Below are 20,016 nucleotides of genomic sequence, written 5' to 3'. Positions count from 1 at the left end.
GGTTGAACTCGGTCACGTTCGCAATGACGCACGTTGCTCAGAGGCACGCCCCACGCTATCAACGTGTATTTAAACGGCCGTCACTTATAAACCTGTGAAGTCGTGCATTCGCGAAAGGTGAAGCGCGAAGTGGCGAGGGATCACTGTACTTTGAAAATGCCTCCTTTTCCTCCAATATGGCCATATTGTATCGGATTTGCTCTCAAAGGTACTCTGGTTTCACTGGATGAATTTTTTGGATTTTGTGTCTTGCTTAAGCTCTAAAATGCAACAAATAAAACCACAAGTATGGAGGCAAAACAAAGCCTGTGTACTCAGCCTTTTGGTTTAGTTACGGGTTAAGTCCTTTCTCAATAGAAGCATTATATTTCAGATATCATGGCACATGATCATAGCATTTATTAAGAAGGTCCACTCTATGCCCTGCTGAACTGATGCTCCTTTGTCCTTCTTGGAGCACATCAGAGATTAAATACGTGACTTCTTGAAAAGGTAAACATAATCCTTGACTTTGACGTTGAAAAGTCCTGATTGCTTTCGTTGCTGTGTTGACTGGTTGTGGATGTGGGATTCAAAGTCTTGTCCTGAGGGACGAAAGGGGGACATCAGACAGCACAATGCCTGTCATCCTATATCCATCCTGTCCCATCCCCTTTCCCTGTCATCGAAGACTGGCTCATAGAAAATGACTCTTTTCAGGGACCCTTTATGCAGGATCATTACGGAGATACGACTGGTGGAAAACCCACAAATCCAGTTATTTCTATGAAGAGTTAACGATATGACCACGTGGTAGCTGAGAAAATAGTCCACTCAGTGTAATACATTCCCACCCTTAACCTCTTGCCATTGCAGAAAAAAGAGATTTAAGATGTTCACGGTCTTAAAATAATAGCCTAAATCATATTTTGACCAAAAATACGTTTGTTTTTTTTTGAAGCCCAGGATACTGGCCACCTCTGATATAATTGGCTCCATCCTGAACGAAACAGAAACGATTCTACACATGAAATGAAATTATTTGCAACACAAAGCTTGTTATGTCATCACACAAACGGTTTTGCAATATTTGCTTTAAAAAATCACTCCATGAGTGGGTAGTAACTTGCGCTTTCATTTACCCTCCAAACAGAGTGTTGCCATCTGGATATGAAGGTTAAGACTTGGTCAAAAAAATAAGTCGATATATGCATATATAAGTACGAATGTCTGCGTTGGCATATGCCTCTTACGAGTAATCTTCGTAAATCATTTTGCCAAAACAGGCATCATGACAACACGCAGTTTTGTTGGCTGTGCAAAAATAGAACAAGGGGGCAGTAGATCAGTCTCTATAGCTGAGGCCTATAAGCAGGCTTAAGATGGAGTGTGGATGATTATTTGGTGGGGGGAAAAAGGAAATCGGGACTGGTTGCTGGGGAAAAACCAATCGGTGGACGTGTCTTTGAGCGAACTATCTAAGCCAACGTAAGAGAGATGTGCAGCTTCTTAAGACTGACACAGTGTACCTTGTTCAGCCATCCACTACAGTATTTAAAGGCATTTCAGTCACAGATGACAAAGTCCAGACAGGGGTAGGCTGTCATCTGCAGGCCCTGTTTTTGTTTATGAGCTGTTAGAGTGAACTGCAGGGTCAGTCCAGATGTGGCATCGCCATAACGCTACATGGACAGGTCACAAAGTGAACAAAAATAAATCTTAATGAACCTTTAAAGCCCTCTTGTCTGTCCTAAGGGTGGGAGTGCCATGCCTTAAGAAGTAATGTGAGGGGACAGTGGGAGAAGTGGTCTGCCAGCAGGGACAATGAGAACAAGCTGAATGGCTGTCACTGTAGGGTAAACCCTGGTGATCATGCTCGGACGTGACAGATGCTGTTGAGGTGTTAGTATACTGACACACGTATTATCGGGTGATTGTTGAGTGTTTAGTTGGCTGTTCATAGTCAATAAGAGCAAAAGATTGATTAACATGACATGCAATCTGGGGATGTTTCCTTATTCATCACAACTCTTTAACTGTCAGCACCAAATCATCACTTCTTTCATATATCATCACATCAAGTCTTGCCAGCTGTCCAAAAAGTTGTTAGAAGTCCTTAAGTGATGTTGTCACCTTATTTGCAAAGATCACCAAATGCAACAGTGTTTATGTTGTCAATGGAGGGCGGTGTGGTAAAATACAATGACAAGCCAAGTTTATTTATATAGCCCAGAAACATCTCAAAGGGTTTCACATGACCACACTTCACAAATATTAGCGATATAAACTGATCATAACCCCCAGGAGGCAAGGATGAATAGAAGTGGATGAGAAAAGAGCTGCCTCATTTGTAGTGAGGTGTATTATTATACATACAAATTTTGACATTTCAAAAGTTAGTATACTCTGATTTTAGTTGGGGTCTAATAGATAGAGTGATTTTCACACAGCTTTATGGGCTTCAAAGGAAAGAAAACAACAAGTTTGCAATCCACTGACCATTGTAAAATGTTTATGCTTGGCCTGGTGTTATCAGTGCGTGGAGTCGAAGATAAGTGCAACATGGTTTGACCGTTTGGCCATAAGAAAAACACGGGTGAATGATCCCACAGGCTAGAGTGGTAGAACAAAGACACAGGAGTAGGGAGGATCTCTCTCTCTCTCTCTCTCTCTCTCTCTCTCTCTCTCTCTCTCTCTCTCTCTCTCTCTCTCTCTCTCTCTCTCTCTCTCTCTCTCTCTCTCTCTCTTCCTACCTATCTATGTATTTATCTGTCCGTCCATCCATCCATCCATCCATCCATCCATCCATCCATCCATCCATCAAGTCTCTTCCTACTTACCTATGTATTTATCTATCTGTCCGTCCGTCTGTCCATCCATCCATCCATCCATCCATCCATCCATCCATCTATCCATCCATCCATCCATCCATCCATCCATCCATCCATCCATCCATCCATCCATCCATCCATCCATCCATCCATCCATCCATCCATCCATCCACTCTCGCTCTCGCTCTGTGTGTGTATGTATATATATATATATATATATATATATATATATATATATATATATATATATATATATATATATATATATATGTATATATATATATAAATTTCCCCACAAAATGTCCTAAAAAATAAGCTAGTTTATTCATATTTTGTTAAAATGGCTTGGCCATGAGAATTTCCACCATCAGGGCCACAGCAAAGAAAAATGAAATTATATTAGGCCTTAATCACCCTCTATTGTCACCTTCATTTCTTTTCATTGTCTCTTCACTGGATTAGAGAATCAATTCATCACTTAAGGGTGGAGAGTCGCAGCTTTGTGACTTCACCTCTGTAGTGCTCCCTTCACCATTATTCCTCCTCAATCAGAGAATGTGTGAACAGAGGACCAGCAAAGATGGGCACCGTCTCGGCAGGCTGTGGAGGAAGGTAATTTTTGCTGTCTCACCTCAGCGCTTTCCTCATTCTGGTCTGATTAGCTCCAATAATGTATCCCAGACTTTTCAGCTGTTCAAAAAGGACAAGAGAGTGAAAGGAGGTGAGCGAGAGGTCCATGATGTGGAAGAACACATCCTTTCAGTCACAGTTCTTCCACATCGTTAATCTTTCTTTCCTTGTCAATGTCTTGAGAATTTTATTACTGTGGTGGTGTTTTGGTGATTAGGATGGTCATTGGGTATGGACGTATTTCTCAATACAAGCCTCTTTTATAGCAAGATTCCTTTGAGAAATTTAAAACGGCTGCATTTTCTTTGTGAAGTAGTTATAATAAAATTTAGATGACAAATGCTACAGCCACACGTGTGCCAAAATGGTAACAAAAGATTGCACATAGGTATCTTCCCTAACAGAAAATCTATTGATCTAAATCAATCTAAAAAAATCTAAATCTATCTATTGAACCTGTTTCCATCTTTTTCCCAAGAATTTAATCAAGTATAATTTGTTAGTCAATAACAGATATTAAGTCTTGCACCCAGAAACATAGACATGCAGTTTAAATTTAAAATAGGAAAATAATTTGTATCTGATGTTTTGAATTACCGGAGTATATAATAACAACAATAATAAATTATATTTATATTGCACTTTACATGGTAGTTTTCAAAAAGGGAAAAACAAGGCACTCCGTGTCCTGAGGATCTATTTATGTTTATGGTTCCACAGATTTATGCACAAGGCATGCAAACGCTCCAAAAACATCTAGAGAAATGTTGACCATGCATCAAGAAGAAAAGAAACTGGTGAATTGCCTCTACTACAACGTTTTAAAGTGAATAACAACCTCTAGCACATCTCTAAGGAATATTCATGATAGATATAAGAAAGGTGCATTTTTAGATTCATTTCACCACCTGCTGAATTCAAGGTTAATTTCATAGACAGCCTATTCTATTTTCAGTGGGGACCTGTGTGTGTCTGTCTATTGCCATTATGGAGTTGCACCATAGCCACTGTTCTCTGACACAATTTCAACAGGGTAGTCAGTGGCCATCAACCATTTTCCATTTCCTTCAGGTCATACAAAAGCTTTTGACATGTTCATTAAGTTTGCGTGATCTCGCTACCTTCGACAGCCTTTCTGGCACAATGCTCACACATAATTAGTTACGCGTACAGCCTCCAGAAATGCTAATTGTTGCTCTCCTCCCCTCACTCGGTAATTTCTTTCGATAGTCTTCAACATCCTCCTCCTTTTCCCTCATTTGGTCGCTCTGTGGGTGGTGTGAGCTGCCACATTTAGACTGTCAAAGTTTTTCGGAAAGCTCTCAGTGTCAGTTTAAATGTGCATGCTGTGGACATACACAGAAGGAAAAAAAGAAGTCCTGAGGGCCCTATTTAAATGATGAATAGAAGAACTAGTGCAAAATGGGATTATGGGATGTTATTAATTATTAAAATTAATATAGCCATGTACAAAGTGGAGCTCAAGTAGGTTGTCGTAGTCTAATAAGGTATACCTTCTGTGCACGTGAGCAACGATATTTAAAAGGACCTTTAGAAATACTCAAAATAACCTTTAAATAACAAATCTATGTCGTCTCAAATGTATGTTTTATGCAGTATTTTTCAGCATCCTCATACAATTTCACGAGTTCTTACTTTTTGTTTAAAATGTTATTTTACAGGAGCAGATCAAAAAAAGAGAGCCAAAGACAAAGAAAGCAAAATGCTCAAACCACAATCTAAGTATTTAATCAGATTGCTTTAATGTCTTCCCGACGCTGTTCAAAGCCCTTAGGGAGCATAGCACAGCATATTTGGATGCTGTCTAGGGATTGCATTATGTTGCTTGGAAGTATTAATCAATTATGTAGCCTTAAATTTTTTTTTATTATCATTCAGGATCTTCCTGCCTGCCTGCCTGCCTGCCTGCCTACCTACCTGCGTGTCTGCCTACGTTCCTGCCCTCAGCCCTGTGAATGCCCAGCCGTTTCCAGGCACTCATTCCCGGCTTTTTCTTGGTCACTACCCCCACCCAGACTCTCCTTCCTCCTCGGCCCTGCCTCTCCATTGCTACTGCCCTGTCCGGAACCCCATTCTTCCGCTTCCCTTTTTTTCTTCCCCATTTTTCCCATTAAACAAAGTTTGTGTTGCACCTGGTTATCCTGTCTTGTACTTAACAATAAGGTTGTTGGGTTGATATTATTTTTGCATTTGTTGACTATTGTTTGTTTTGTGTTTTTTTTTTTCATTTGACTATGTCCAGAAATTTTAATATAACTTTGTTGTACTTGTTTGAGTACCCCAGAAAGAATAGAACCTCAGGATGACAAGCGGCTACTTTGTGGAAGCTTATGGGGATCCTGATGAAACATAAAACATGAACGAATAAAGAACATTATATTGACATTGAATTCTGACTTTTTACGTGCTTGAATTTACTTTTCATTTATTTATTTATTATTCATGTGAATAATTTGCTGTGTATGAAAGGGTCATAAAAATTTGATTAACCACTTATGATGATTCATCTACCCTAAGTATATTTTGTTTCTATAGGACATTGTGTAATGTTGCAAGTTCGTAATTATTATTTTACATGTTCCATCATTTCCCAAAGAATTATTTATGAATCTAATGTCGTTTCATCATCATTGTCAAATGCAGCAGATGAGGTTGAGAATCTCTGATCGGGAGAAAATTTGGCATCGATTTAAATCAGGATTATTCGGCAATGTTTCACCTGCAGTTTGTTATGCTCTCCCATTGTAGACAATTAGTCCCATCCTTTCCCTTGACTCCTTCCCAGCTGTCTTTCATTTTAGTATTGTTCTGTTATTATCAAGACCTTTGGTGTGGTCGATGCTTGGTCTGTTCCTTGTCATGTGTTAAATTGATGTTGTAGCCTGCACTTTTCTTTTGGGACTTTTCATTATTTTGCTGTCCAACTGTGACTTTTCAGATTTTCATTTTGCCTCGATAAACTTCGGTACTCTAAAAGTGGGAATATTGTGCAAATTGCCATGAACAGCAAAACATGCCACTTTACGAGTTAGATCAGTCATGTTGAAATGATCAGTGGTTTCAGGTCTCCTTTCTGTTTCTTGTAGTACTAGGAAAGGACAATGGGACTGATGAGCTGCTCCCCGCTGTTTCTACAATAACCAGAGAAAAATTCTGGCATGCCAAACCAATTAAACATGAACCACATTTGTGGTCTGGGTTTAAAACCCTTGTAAACCTTTCTGCACTACCATCTTTTTGCAGTAGCTATCGGTATTTACTTTTTCCCACCAAATGATGAGCGGAGCATTCTGCTTTGTTGTTATTTTCTTTTTTGCAAATTCACCCCAAAAATGATTTTTCAGCATTCAGAAGATATTTTTAGGTGTTGACAGTTGGTGGCAGTTTTATATGTTATCCTACCACCACCTGCAGGACTGAAGTATGACTGCACAGACTTGAACAGAGTGTGAGCTTCTGGTGGGGTTCTAGAATCTACACAAGCTTTACTTTTATGCCCAAAATTCTTGTGTTCCATTTTACATGTCTGTTATTTTAAATCAAATTAAAAAAAAAAATAGAACGTTCATTGCAAAAAACAAAACAAGGACTTCAATTTACCTCTGCAACTCGCTTATCAAGTAATGCAAATAAACCTGTGGAATTTTAACAGCATCCACCCACTACTATGACGGCCTTGGTTGCTTGGTTGGCTTTCTCGTATTATGATTATTTTGTATGGGTGTACCAAAGATTCCGACAGTATATGAGGCAAGAGTGTCACCTATGTGTCGAGGAGGAATCAACACCCTACCTGATCAAAGCGCTTTCCAGTTCTAGTATGTAGTACATGGGAGTTAGTTGCGTGTGAGCGGATGTGTACGTGTGTGTGTGTGTGACAGGGACAGAGACAGGACACGCTAGATAAAATATTCTAATTTGAATAAATAGCACCAGAGCAATGCAAAGCAATAAAAAATCACTTTTGTGAATAATTCATGTTTATCCTGTAACATGTCTCAGCAGTGTAATTACATAGACACTGTTGTTTGACAGGAAAGAAAAAAACACAATTTAGTTGGTAAAAATGATCACATGTAGCGGTAATTGACACTAATGAACATGATTTTTCCTACTTTGCCTGTGGATCAAATGCTAATCAAAATGGGAAGTATGAAAGACAACACCAACAGGCGTGACATAAGCAGTTAATGAAAGACAGTAGGCTAGTGGGACAGGAATAGACATACTGCCGCTAATAAGTTCCTGTTCATTAGAGCGTGCAGATTCCTTGTATCTTGTCTGTTTACGCTTACTGACAGCCTCGACAGCCTATCCCGTCAAATGCATACTTTTAGCTGCATCCTAAAAATGCAAATTCGTCAGTGTCACCAAATATTTTGAAAAGCTTATTTTGGTAACTGGGTTGGTGTACTATTATTGGGTGATGACGTGAGTCTCTACAATGTGTGACTCAGCGTTTAAAAACAAAAGGGATTGGTCTTTCACGCCAGCAATTTGAGGACATTTTCTTGTGTCTGAGTATATCACTGCCTGTGGTAGGATGAGTCACAAGAAGTGGAGTCAATGTAACAGACTTCGATCTCGTTCACGCTGTCTCTCCCTGTCATTATCACCCAGTGGACCTCTGAAAAAGTCGACCAAAGAAGCACAACAATCAATGAAATCAAATGGGGAAAAATGAAGGTCCCATTGTCCTGTGGCAAATAAATTATTTAAAATGTGCAAACAAATAATATCAAAAGAAATGGAGCCCAACTGGAGCTATAATAAGTAGTGCATCATATCAGTTCACTTGTAGAAAGACAGATTTAATTTACTTCAATAAATTGTGGTCCAGCATTCATAGTGGGCAGATGTTTAGTGGGCCAGCGTCTTCAGGGGCCGGTGCGATTAAGCCTTTAAAAGAAATGCAATTACTCAATACTTCATTAATTTCTTTCCTCATTTTAGACAGTGAATTGAAGCAATCAAAAAGACTGTCAGCTATTCGGGAAACTGGAGTAGCACGTCTAAATATCAATTTTCTGACGTTTGTTAATCGGATTCATTGCCTTCACACCACAGCAAGCAAACAACACGGCTGAGAAATCATTGTTTATCATACAATCCGGACCAGAGACATGGTGACATGAAATATCCAGAATTGTGTTCAACAGTTTCACAATACAAGGAAGAACAAACGTCAAAATATTTTGTTCAGTCATCCAAAAGAACTGAGGTCAGAAGTCACAGTTGTTGGATGAGCGGGCTTGGATCACACACAATCTCTGTTGAATGCTTCATCCCAAATATGATGGGTCAGTGCATTGTACAGTAGTTCTTCTTCGTGAAACTTATTTAACTTTATACGGTAAACCGTACTTTATGCACTGGAGCACAATCATGCTTGAAAAGAAAATGGCTTTCTACAGACAAAGCCACATGCATAGAACTGTCAAAAGCATCTAGACAGGAACAAAAGGTTCAAACCACGAACTGGCCACAAATGATTATTACTATATTGTTTATACAACTTAGTTTGTAGACATTGTGGTCATGTTGAGTTGTGGCTGAATGGAGATTGAAAGAAATGCAATCTTTTAAGTTTGTAAATCAAGATTTCAAAATATGCTATTAGTAGTCTAGCATGTTGTGGTTTTCTTTTCTTTTTGCCTATTAATACAAGTGTTTCTATAAGAGCAAGGAAACATGACTGAAAGAAACCTCTATGTTTTCCACACTGCTGAAAAATCCCCCAAAGAAACAAAACCACAAATTCCTGTTGAACAGTTCAAGCCTGCTTGAATTCACTTGAGTTTGTGGTGTACAAAAGTAAAATACCTCCTTTACTCTGATACCTTTACTCTGACACCACTTAATTAAATGCTGTGCAATGAAGGCCTCAGATTTTTGTTGTGGAACATTAGTGAACAAACAATATCAGAAAGCCAAAGGAAGGCACAGGAGGGATAACGTTCAGAAGATTAAAGCATCCAAAGAACTGTTCACTGCATCATCCAAAAATTGAATGACAACACAAGAACTCAAAACTAACCATGTAATGGCTGTCCACAAAAATTAATAGGTCAGGCAAAGAAAGCATTTATGAACGAAGAATCTACATAGGATAATTCTGGAGGAGCTGGGGAGATCCTAATCCTAGTTGTGAGTACTAAAGCCTATACCAGCAGTCATCGGGCAATAGGCGGGGGACACCCTGAGCTGGTTGCCAGCCAATCGCAGGGCACACGGACACGAACAACCATTCGAACCCGTGCTCTCCTAACTGTGAGGCGGACGTGCTAACCAGTGCTCCACCGAGTTGCTGGGCGACAGGCATTGTTTAAAAAAAAAAAAAAAAAAAAAATCTCATTACCATTCGCCAAAATCTTGAGGAAACCACAAACGTGGAAAATTTTGGCCAGATGTTGTACACGAGCAAATGCCGTCAGCCACAAATTACCTTTGCCCAATTTGAATATTTTTGGAAAACCAGAAAAAAACCCACCATTTTTATAATCTACTGTTATTTTTAAATTGGGGCTTTTTTTTACTTTCGCTTGCTTTTTTACCCATGTAGTTGAAGTTTATGTAACAATATAAATAAAAAAATAGCAATACGTTATCTAATAATATTGTTTTTGTTTTACAAACACTGCAGACTTGTTGACGTTGCAGAAAGTACTTTATAGACTGTTGGCTTTGGACTTTATTTTAGCTCACACACTGCAGCAGTGCATCATGAAGCTATTTTAAGATATGATATGTAAGATTGTATTGTGGTGAGCTCATTCATTGCGCTCGAGAAAATTTACTTGCCAGAAAGAGCTACTGTTGTCACATAGCAGGTTTTGAGTAAATTTCCAGAGCACTAATTCACAACCAAAAACTAAACTCAAAGCTGACCTAATATTTTCACCACTTTTAGTGTATCGATGAAGTGACTTTTAAAAAGTAACCGAAAGCACCCCATGTATCAAGATGACAACATAATTGTGACCTTATAAGGCATAACACATATTTCTTTCTTAAAGTTCAAACATTATTTCAAGAACTTACATGAGCAATTTCATTTTACTTCTGTGGAGTTGGATGTGTGTCAGATACAGTAAGTCTCTTCACAAGTGCGTGCTTTTCCACTTGAGATAGCGACTGAAAAGAAAGTGGGATCTGAGCCAACAGGGAATATAAAAGCATGAACGTGTGCCAAGTGTGTGCAGGCGGGTCTCTATGCAAATATCTACCTGCGTAGAGCAAGCAAGATCAACCTATTGGAGTCTAAGGAAGTTTGAGGAAGTTAAATATTCATTGTTGTAGGAAGCACCTACGGTTAGCAATTCAAATCCTTGACTTATTTTACTGGAGACATTTACGATAAGTATATTAGTAATCTGCCAGAACTTTAATGATCATTCAACAAAGGTGGAAGTGAGATCTCTTGCAGGCCTGGTTGGACCAATTTGCTGCACTGGTAGGCTGCCCAAATATGATTGGATTTTATACTGACATCAATTGAAATTGAAATAGTCCAGTCTTATTTATTTTGGAAAAAAATATTACATTTATTTATGTTGTGTGTGTTTGGATGGACGGATGGATGGAAGGACGGACAGGCAGGCGGGCGGATCGGATGAATGGACGGATGGTCGGACGGATGGATGGGTTGGGTGGGTGGATGGGTAGACGGATAGATGGTAAAACTAAAAGGAATTTGTAAACACAATTTCCCAATGTCCGTCAGTGTGCCGTTGAGCAATTCTATCAATGATTAAGTATTATTATTAAGTATTAAGCTACCATGTCAGGGTACATGCACGCAAATATGTTCAAACATTGTTACTTCTGTCACTGAGTACTGAAAAAACTGACAGTTATATTATAGTGTTTTCTGACACCTGTTACTCAACATGAGAGACCATTAAGTGCGATTTACTTCTTCAGTACAAACAAGTCTGCTCTGTTGCATTTGCTGGGGAATTTTGCAAACAGCAAACAAATGAGGATCTTCTTTGGAATAATGGTTTTGTTTTGGTAAAACCGCAATTAGTGTGATTCGTTGTGGAACCAGATTTGCCAGATTTGCCTGTTTATGATGGTGAAGTTGAAGGTGAGGGTGATACGTGAAGGCGTGACCCAGACCTTGAAGGCAGAAGGGAAGAGTAAACAAATGTGTCATAGTTCTCATCAGGTTGTTTAATTGAATGACAGTGTGATAGAATTGCATGCAGGTGGAACACTATTTACGCCATAACTGACTATGATGATGATGAAGATTTTTTACATTTAAACCGTATGTAGATAACAGTGTTTGAAAGACTTTACGCTCCCCATCCACTTCGTCAAGCTCATCCCAGGGAGACAGTCTCTCCAGCGCGTCCTGGGTTGTACCCGGGGTCTCCTGCCGGTGGGACATGCCCGGAAGACCTCCAGAGGGAGTTGTCCAGGAGGCATCCTAATGAGATGCCCGAGCCACCTCATCTGGCTACTTTCAATGTGGAGGAGCAGCAGATCGACTCAGCTTCTCACCGTATCTCTATGGGAGAACTCGGACACCCTGCAGAGGATAGGAGCGTAGATCGACCAGTAAATCGAGAGCTTTGCCTTTCGACTCAGCTCCCTCTTCACCACAAAAGACCGGTACAGAGTCCACATCACAGCAGACGCTGCAACGATCCGCCTGTCGATCTCATGCTTCATCCTGCCTTCATTCATGAACAAGAACCCTACTTGATCTCCTCCACTTGTGGCAGGATCTCATCACTGACCCGGAGAGGGCATTCCACCCTTCTTTGACTGCTTATTGTTGGGCCAGCAATAAGACTTCTCATTTTGTTTTTGTTACCTGTACAAACTTCAAAAAATCCATAAAAGATATTCAAAATTCATGACTATACGGTGTGTTGCTGAGTTATGTCACTGTTTGGACTCTTTGAATGTATCTTCTCCTGCTGCATTTTGACTATGATGAATGTGTGTTGCAGCAATATGAGCATCACTTCAAACACCACTCTCGACAGTCACCTAACAAGTAACCACTGGGCTTCCATCAACTACTATCCTGGTGGTGAGACAGATGACTCACACCAGTGCACACATATTGTATTTGTCTGTAATGAAGTAATCAAAAATATATGCAAATATATTTTTGTCCCTGTCCCCTGTTCCAATAGGGACGTCTGGGTACACCAGTAGTAACTCATGGCTTCGTGATTCCCAGCCACAATTCTGGAGTAAATATCAAGTGTGGGAGTGGCTGCACCATGTCATGGACATAAACCAGATTGATGCCTCCAACATCCCCTTCCAAAACTTTGATATGGATGGCCACCAGCTCTGTAACCTGACCTATCAGGATTTTCTCCACGTTGCAGGAAGTCTTGGGCCCATTCTTTTCCAAAGCATATCAGATCTCAAGTGGGCCGGTGCGTGTCTTCAAAGTGTGATGTGAATTAAAGCCATAGTCAGAAAGGGCTTTCGCTGAACTTCGCTATAAAGAGATAATTGCAATGGCTGTGTAGAGAACACAGGGTTTAATTAATAATCTAGCCAAGTTTACATGAATAGTCTAATGAAATCCCACAGGCTTTTTGTTTAAATTTGAGGGTGCCATCCACGTTTAAAAAAATAATGAATTATAAATGGGGCCGGCCCTAAGTGAGATGTTATACAGTGCCCCCACCCAGCAACGATTTACATAGGTCTACAAAAAAAAAGTCAAATTAAAAAGAAAAAAACAAACCGAAAAACGGCAAATTCTTATCTTTGACCATGACATCCTTACAATCTTATAATCTTGGCACTGATTATATCTGTGCTTAAGGGCATTCTAAAGAGATTCCAATTGTCCTAATTATTCTTATTATTATGTTTTGCAGTTGACAGTTCCTGTCCCTTTTCAGAAGACAGCTATCCACAAACAGGTACACTAAATATATAAGTTATATGTTTGATTTGATTGTATACAAAATACGTACATTTATTTCATCAAAGTAGTTACCAAAGCATTTTTCAATCTGTTACCTTTTGCTGTATTGACAGATGTCTATGACTCATCAATCCAACCTCATGTACCGGCTGTCTCACTTATCCCTTCCAGCCCTGGTAAAGAATTTCAAATATACACCTAAATCTCAATTTTACTCGCTTCGATCTTACATTGCTTTCTAACACGGTTTGGTCATGGACCCGTTTTTTTGTTGTCATAAATATATTTTCAATGGATGATAGAAGGACACTACGTAGCTAAATGACTGACAGATCAACCTTAGCGCTAGTGATTCGATTAATTTAAACAAGTTGTATAACATGTTCACATATATTACAAAATTGCATGGAAGAAAGATTCACCTAAACTCTGTTTTACAGAAATGAAAATGCCCTACAGTCATCAACATCAGGCCAAAAAACACAGTAAGAAGAATATAAACCCTCATTCACAAATAGACAAAAGTATTGGGACAACTCTAACTGTTCATCTTTGGTCAGATCCTAAGATCATATATTTATGGCTCACTGGTCCTTAACATATCTGGGTTGTTAAAGGTTTATTGTATAGACTTATTAATATATACGTACTGGTATGATATACATACCAGCATTTTGGTCTCTCCAATTTGCACGCCATTTGAAGTTTTTATATTTCTAGTACCAAGTACCATAGAAATTTAACATCTGTCACTATGTTCCCTTTCCTTCTGATTTAAAATTATAAATGTAATCATAAAGGTTGATAATAATTGAATGCGGAGCCCTTTGTCTAATGATGTATGTATGACAAAGACTTTGTACTGAATATTTAATCCAAGTTGGGGATGAGATCCTACTCCAAATAGAGGACTTCAATTAACTTCAGAATATGTTCATGAGGGAGGGTGGCATAGAGCTGGAGATGGACACAGACAGCTTGGTGCAGTGTCTGCACAGATGCAGGCTCTGTGGCAGTCTGTCATGGTGAAGAGGGAGCCAAGCTTAAAGGGGAAGGTCTCAATGTACCAGAGGGTCTTTGTTCCCACCCTTATTAATGGTCACCAGCTCTGGGTTGTAACCAAAACAACAAGATCACAGATACAAGCAGGTTAGGATGCATCCTGGATACCTCCCCTGGTGACGTGTTATAGGCATGTCCAAGCAGGACGAAAACCCGTGGGTAACCCAGGATATGCTGGAGAGACATGGGCTGTGTGCAAATTCACAAGCTGGGTCCTCTGAAGGCCACATTAAGCCTGTCCCAATTTGCCACGGTTTATGTGGTCCACAGACGCTGAAAGAAAACGAGGAGCCTTTGCAGGCGTCGAAGGAACCAGCCTGTCAATAATTGCATGGATGGGTTTGGTGTGGATAAACTTGAGAACCCAGTTTATCCCTCTCAACTCCGACCCAGATAAACTAGAAAACAGAGCTTTCCTAAGCCAGCCGTATCTCATTGAGTTGCTAATCTTAACAATTGGTGACCCCGACAACCATGTTCACGTGTTCTGCCGCATTGGCAAGTCAAAAGAACTTTGGTGACATGTTTTACAACCGTTTGAAAATGCTTACGACTGTATTGCAAACATTTGCCACTGTTAGCAAGACTGTTGATTCGCAAGGAACGTTTGAGCATGTTTAAAATTATTTCCTTACAAGAAAAACTGTTTGTGACCTGTAAAAGCATTGTCGATCATGTTTGCAACCTTTTACAAAGCCTCACAAAACCAAAAACTTGCTATAAACAGTGACATACGGGCTTCAGAATCCCCATGATGACGACGCCCACCATCTGCATCTGCCCCGACTGAGTGCCCAGGACGCTGCACGCACGTTTGCCTGTTTTGATGACATTCACAGTCTATTGGCTCGCACCGTTGTCTGCGAATTGCCTGCTGAAATGCCTTTACGCCAGTTTGTGACCCTGTGGAGGCCTTTTGTGTGTTTTGGAGTGTTCTGCGTATTTGAGGGGTGTCTGTGTGGCGGACCTCTGAGGCTCTGTGTCTAAGTTTATATTATTTAGGCCTCTGACCAGCAGGCCTGCAGTTAGTTTTTTTCCCCTTTGTTACTGCGCACAGTCTTTGTTGCGTTGCCTTTGATGACTTGTATCTTGTCGTACTCATTGCTTTCCTTTGTTGGCACAATTGTGAGTGGCAGCCTTTTCTCTGAGCCTATTACATTTTCACTCATGCCATTTGTATGGCTTTTATATACTCACTCTGCGGTATGAATGCTGCTGGAACATTGAATTTTCCCTCTTGGGATCAATCAATCATCATCATCATCATCATCATCCGTTTAAAGTCCGTTTTCCAATCAATCAATCGATCAATCGATCAATCAATCAATCAATCAACCTATCTATCTATCTATCTATCTATCTATCTATCTATCTATCTATCTATCTATCTATCTATCTATCTATCTATCTATCTATCTATCTAAGTGCCTTCACAAACATTTCTGCGTTGACTATAAGCATTGTGAGAATTTGTTAAATGTCACTGATGACAGAGGTGACCGATTGATTTACGCAAACATTCAACAGAAATGTTGACAAATGCAACATTCATTAGCTTCGTAAGCATTTGTTGCTCGATGAGACATCACCTTTCAATCCAACATTAATGACCTCTGACTGCAAATTCTGCAAATTCTAGACAGAAATGACACTTTTTACAGCAAATTTAAATTGTCTTCTGTTTAAACGTATTTCATTTTGTTTTATGGTGCAGTGTCCCAATGCTATTGTCTATGTAATTATTTCATTTGGTTATTCATTTCAACCTTTTACATAGCAAGTTCACCAAACTCTTCAATATTGATTTTTCCCAAACAGATCCAAGGGGGTCCCATTTGTGGGAATTTATCAGAGACATTCTACTGCATCCTGACCGCAATCCAGGACTGATCAAATGGGAGGATCGGGCAGAAGGGGTTTTTCGTTTTCTTAAATCAGAGGAAGTGGCACAGTTGTGGGGCAAGAAGAAAAACAACAGCAGCATGACCTATGAGAAACTGAGTCGGGCAATGAGGTACATCAACACAGTCAACATACTGACCAATAATATTGCTATTGATTTTAATGAGTTGGCAATACTTGGCTGACGAAATTATTATATTTGTAGTAAAAATGAATAACTGTGCAAGGTTAATCCGAAACACACAACAAATAGCACTGCTCAAGATGTTCTTTAAATGAGAAGAGAATAAATTAATAGTCGTCCTATTTGATGTTTATTGCCATTAATACTCACTCAAATACATAATTATTCTCTTTAGTTCTGTAGTAATTTTATTCTCCCTGTTAATTTGGTTGTTTCAGCAATAGTATAGTTATATATTTACATTCAAACGATCTAAAGGCGTGACCATAGTTTCATCACAGCTCAAACTTTCTTTGTAGTTGTGTTACTTGAAAACACACAAAATCGAGTCTGGTTCCCCTAAGGGCCAATTTTAGGTACAATTCTTTTTTCCCCATGGTATCAGCTTCCACAATTACAGAAAAATTACACAGCTTTACATTGCTGTGTCTACTGATGACAAGGTCAATTAATACCCTTCTTAACTGCATCTCAGAAATAAAATCACAGATGGTAATAAATTTTCTCAGGGCGAGTGAGAGAGTAACTGCTACCTAAACAAAAGAACTGAAAGAACTAAACTGTCACAATATGTAAAAAAAATTAAATTAAAACATGAGGATAATATTTTGCACTCATCCTAATTTTAGTTCACACATCGAGAATATGACTAAAATAGGTTTTTACCATCTTGAAAGCATAACCTGCAAATTATCCTCGTTTCTTTCAAGATAACACGGAAGTGCTGATGCATGCTTGTATTTCCTGCCGTTTAGAATATTGCAATTCCCTGCTGTCTGGTCTTCCAAAAAAGATTATCTCCAACCTACAATTTTGTTAAAACTCAGCAGCTTGTGTGTAGGAGAGCACACTGGCTTATGGTCACTGCATTGGTTCCCTTTATAAGCTGAGAATCAATTTCAAGATTCTTTTACAATTTTTCTAACCAATAAATACTTTTTGGGCCATCATAGCTATCTGATATTAATTTTATATCATCATCCCTCTGGCACCACAATAATATTTTATTGACCCATTCATTCATTCATTCATTCATTCATTCATTCATTCATTCATTCATTCATTCATTCATTCATTCTCAAATGCGGTTGTTCATTTAGTAATTTGTCTTTTCTTTGTCACAGATATTACTACAAAAGGGAAATCCTAGAACGAGTAGACGGGCGCAGACTGGTGTACAAATTTGGTAGGAACGCAAGAGGATGGAAGGAGTCTGAGAAATAATGGAATTATTTTATAGACTTGAATGTTGTATGATTTTAGTCAATTTTATGTTTTTTTATTGGATAAATGTGAGATTCTGACTTCGTACTTTTGCGGAAAGTGAGAAACTTTTTTATATATATACTATAACACATTGTAGACCAGATAGTCCAAAATGAAGACATGTGGCTAATGATGACTAATATTGTAAATGAGGCTACTTGTGCGAAGGATGAAAATTTCTGCATGAAACATGTTGTAATTTAAATGATTTTTCTTTTTGCCATAATGCATTTCTTTTAGTGCGTGTATGTGAATGTATTTTTATGTTTGATATAAATAAAACTGGTCATTACGATTTATCCTTCTCAGTGATGTGGTACAATGTTTCATGGCGGGACATATGGGAAAGAAACTTGTAATATCATGGCTCGAACGACACCCATGTGCAACTGAATGACTGCACCTTGTAGAAATTCTGCCAACCTGGTTGCAGGCCATCTCTACCATGGTGACAAGATAACCGTAGAATGAACAGAAGCCACTTGTGCTACTGTTGTCACATGCAAATTTGGTTTCTAATCTCAAATTTGATTTATCTGGTTTCTATAACCCTTCATTTGTATAGTGGGTTTATGATTGGCACCTCATTTTATTAACTGACTGCTTCAAATCTAGCTCACATCAGTGTTGCACCTGTGACATTTGCCACTTAGTCTTCATTGTCATCTCAGACAAATAAAACAGTGTGAATACCCACATGCATCTGTTTTCTATAGGACTATCACTTATGTTTATTATGGTCGCTTCACCCGCAAATAACTCATTGCAGAACTAATCTAATTTAACAGTAAACCTACTAGACTGCTAAACATACATACCTACATCTATCGATTAACCTTATTAGGATGTATTAGAGCCTATCCCAATGGACTTGTGATGAAAGGCAGGCTATACCACCAGCCAATTACTGGACTGATAAACCTTTTGTTCAATGAAGTTAATAGAAAGTAGATGAATGTAAAACCACGTGATTGAGAACGGAATGACAGTCAAGTGTCTTTGTTTCCGAATGGGCTGAGATAGTATTAGAGATATATGATATATATTATTGTCCAACTCAAAAAATAATAATAATTCTCATCGCGTACATTACTGTACTTTTGCTGACTCGCTGTGATACTTCTTGGTTGTCACTTTTGATAAAACCAATTATATTTTTAGTGAACACACACAAAACCATAGCTGTTATTGCAAGTTATGTAAATTTGTTACACAACAAGTTATACAACTGCAAGCAAGCACTCTACATTAGGCTGTATCTTTACACACACACACACACACACACACACACACACACACGCACACGCACACGCACACGCACACACACACACACACACACACACACACACACACACACACACACAAAAAACAGGGACAGCAGTAACAAGGACCATCACGAACTGCCCCATGAATGACAACAGAAACAGATTTGGAGAAGCAAGATCATGCTTTTGTACTTAGGAACATTTAAGAGTTCATTTTACAAAAGTTTATTTTTACAAAAGTACTTTTGCCACCTTGCTCCCCCCATGAGAATGTGTTTAAGGGAGTGAAACATATACTGTAAGATGGTGTTGGCCCTCTTGTACTTAGGGATGTGCGAACTACAATAGCAGTGCTGCAAACCTGTGCACAAAGTCACTGACTGAGGTGCGTCAGGAAGAACTACGCAGCAAGAAGACCACCTAACCTGTATTTCAAGTATGTACAGTACATGAAACAAAACAAAACAATGTGGTGTTATTGCTCTGCTGCTCTTATTGTCAAATCTGAGTCCACCACTATTAACCAAACTGGCAGAGCCAGATTGTAGGTTAAGCAAATAACACAATTCTAACGTGTTAATTGTTAAACCTGTTAAGTTTGTCCATGGACATCAATGACCAGTAATGCATGCTAGGCCCAGGTGAAAAAAATGTACTCAAACCGGTCATGAGCTTCCATGAATCATTGAAGAAGGAACAAAAAAACATTTTAATGTCAGAATTTCATTGAAAATGAATTGCATTTTGTACAAATAAGTCCTATTTAAAGGAACAGTTCCAGCAAGGTGGCGGCATGGTAACGCACTGTTTTGTATGTTTGCCTCACAGTGCGGAGGTTGTGAGTTCAACATCTGGCTCCGGCCTTCTTGTGTGGCGTTTGCATGTTCTCCTCATGCCTACGTGGATTTACGTAGTGTACTCCAGTTTCCTCCCATGTTCCAAAAACATGCACGATAGGCTGACTGAAAA

At 39.1% G+C, this 20,016-nt stretch overlaps 1 protein-coding gene and 1 long non-coding RNA gene across 3 annotated transcripts; one reads left to right on the top strand and one right to left on the bottom strand.

Annotated features, from left to right (window-relative positions):
• Positions 1 to 7,499: 7,499 nt before the first annotated feature.
• On the bottom strand, positions 7,500 to 10,611 carry LOC125970362 (uncharacterized). Its single transcript, XR_007482078.2, has 3 exons — positions 10,503 to 10,611; positions 8,282 to 8,360; positions 7,500 to 8,088 (listed from the first exon to the last, which is right to left on the bottom strand). It is a non-coding gene; the product is annotated as an uncharacterized lncRNA (long non-coding RNA).
• A 129-nt stretch (positions 10,612 to 10,740) lies between these two features.
• ehf (ets homologous factor) lies at positions 10,741 to 18,081 on the top strand. 2 transcript variants are annotated; one of them, XM_049722549.1, is made up of 8 exons: positions 10,743 to 10,914; positions 12,425 to 12,507; positions 12,614 to 12,865; positions 13,319 to 13,363; positions 13,482 to 13,544; positions 13,809 to 13,853; positions 16,249 to 16,444; positions 17,641 to 18,081. In XM_049722549.1, the coding sequence occupies exons 2-8, from the start codon at positions 12,429 to 12,431 to the stop codon at positions 17,738 to 17,740; spliced, it is 780 nt and encodes a 259-aa protein (XP_049578506.1). In that variant the 5' UTR covers positions 10,743 to 10,914; positions 12,425 to 12,428; the 3' UTR covers positions 17,741 to 18,081. The 2 variants fall into 2 exon arrangements, with proteins under 2 accessions (XP_049578508.1, XP_049578506.1); XM_049722551.2 differs by lacking the exon at positions 13,809 to 13,853 and having other exon boundaries at positions 10,741 to 10,914.
• The last annotated feature ends 1,935 nt before the right edge of the window (positions 18,082 to 20,016 follow it).

This window comes from Syngnathus scovelli, chromosome 6 (assembly GCF_024217435.2).
Source record: "Syngnathus scovelli strain Florida chromosome 6, RoL_Ssco_1.2, whole genome shotgun sequence".
NCBI classification, from domain to species: domain Eukaryota; kingdom Metazoa; phylum Chordata; class Actinopteri; order Syngnathiformes; family Syngnathidae; genus Syngnathus; species Syngnathus scovelli.
Note: the sequence above shows the minus strand (reverse complement) of the source record. Positions and strands in the feature narration are given on the sequence as shown.

What these genes read in the sequence shown, in the direction of transcription:
- ehf (XM_049722549.1), top strand. Translation starts at nt 12,429, where the DNA reads ATGAGCATCACTTCAAACACCACTCTCGACAGTCACCTAACAAGTAAC. An exon ending in AGACAGCTATCCACAAACAG is followed by an intron (nt 13,364 to 13,481) that starts GTACACTAAATA and finishes CTGTATTGACAG; the next exon opens with ATGTCTATGACTCATCAATC. An exon ending in ACATCAGGCCAAAAAACACA is followed by an intron (nt 13,854 to 16,248) that starts GTAAGAAGAATA and finishes TTTCCCAAACAG; the next exon opens with ATCCAAGGGGGTCCCATTTG.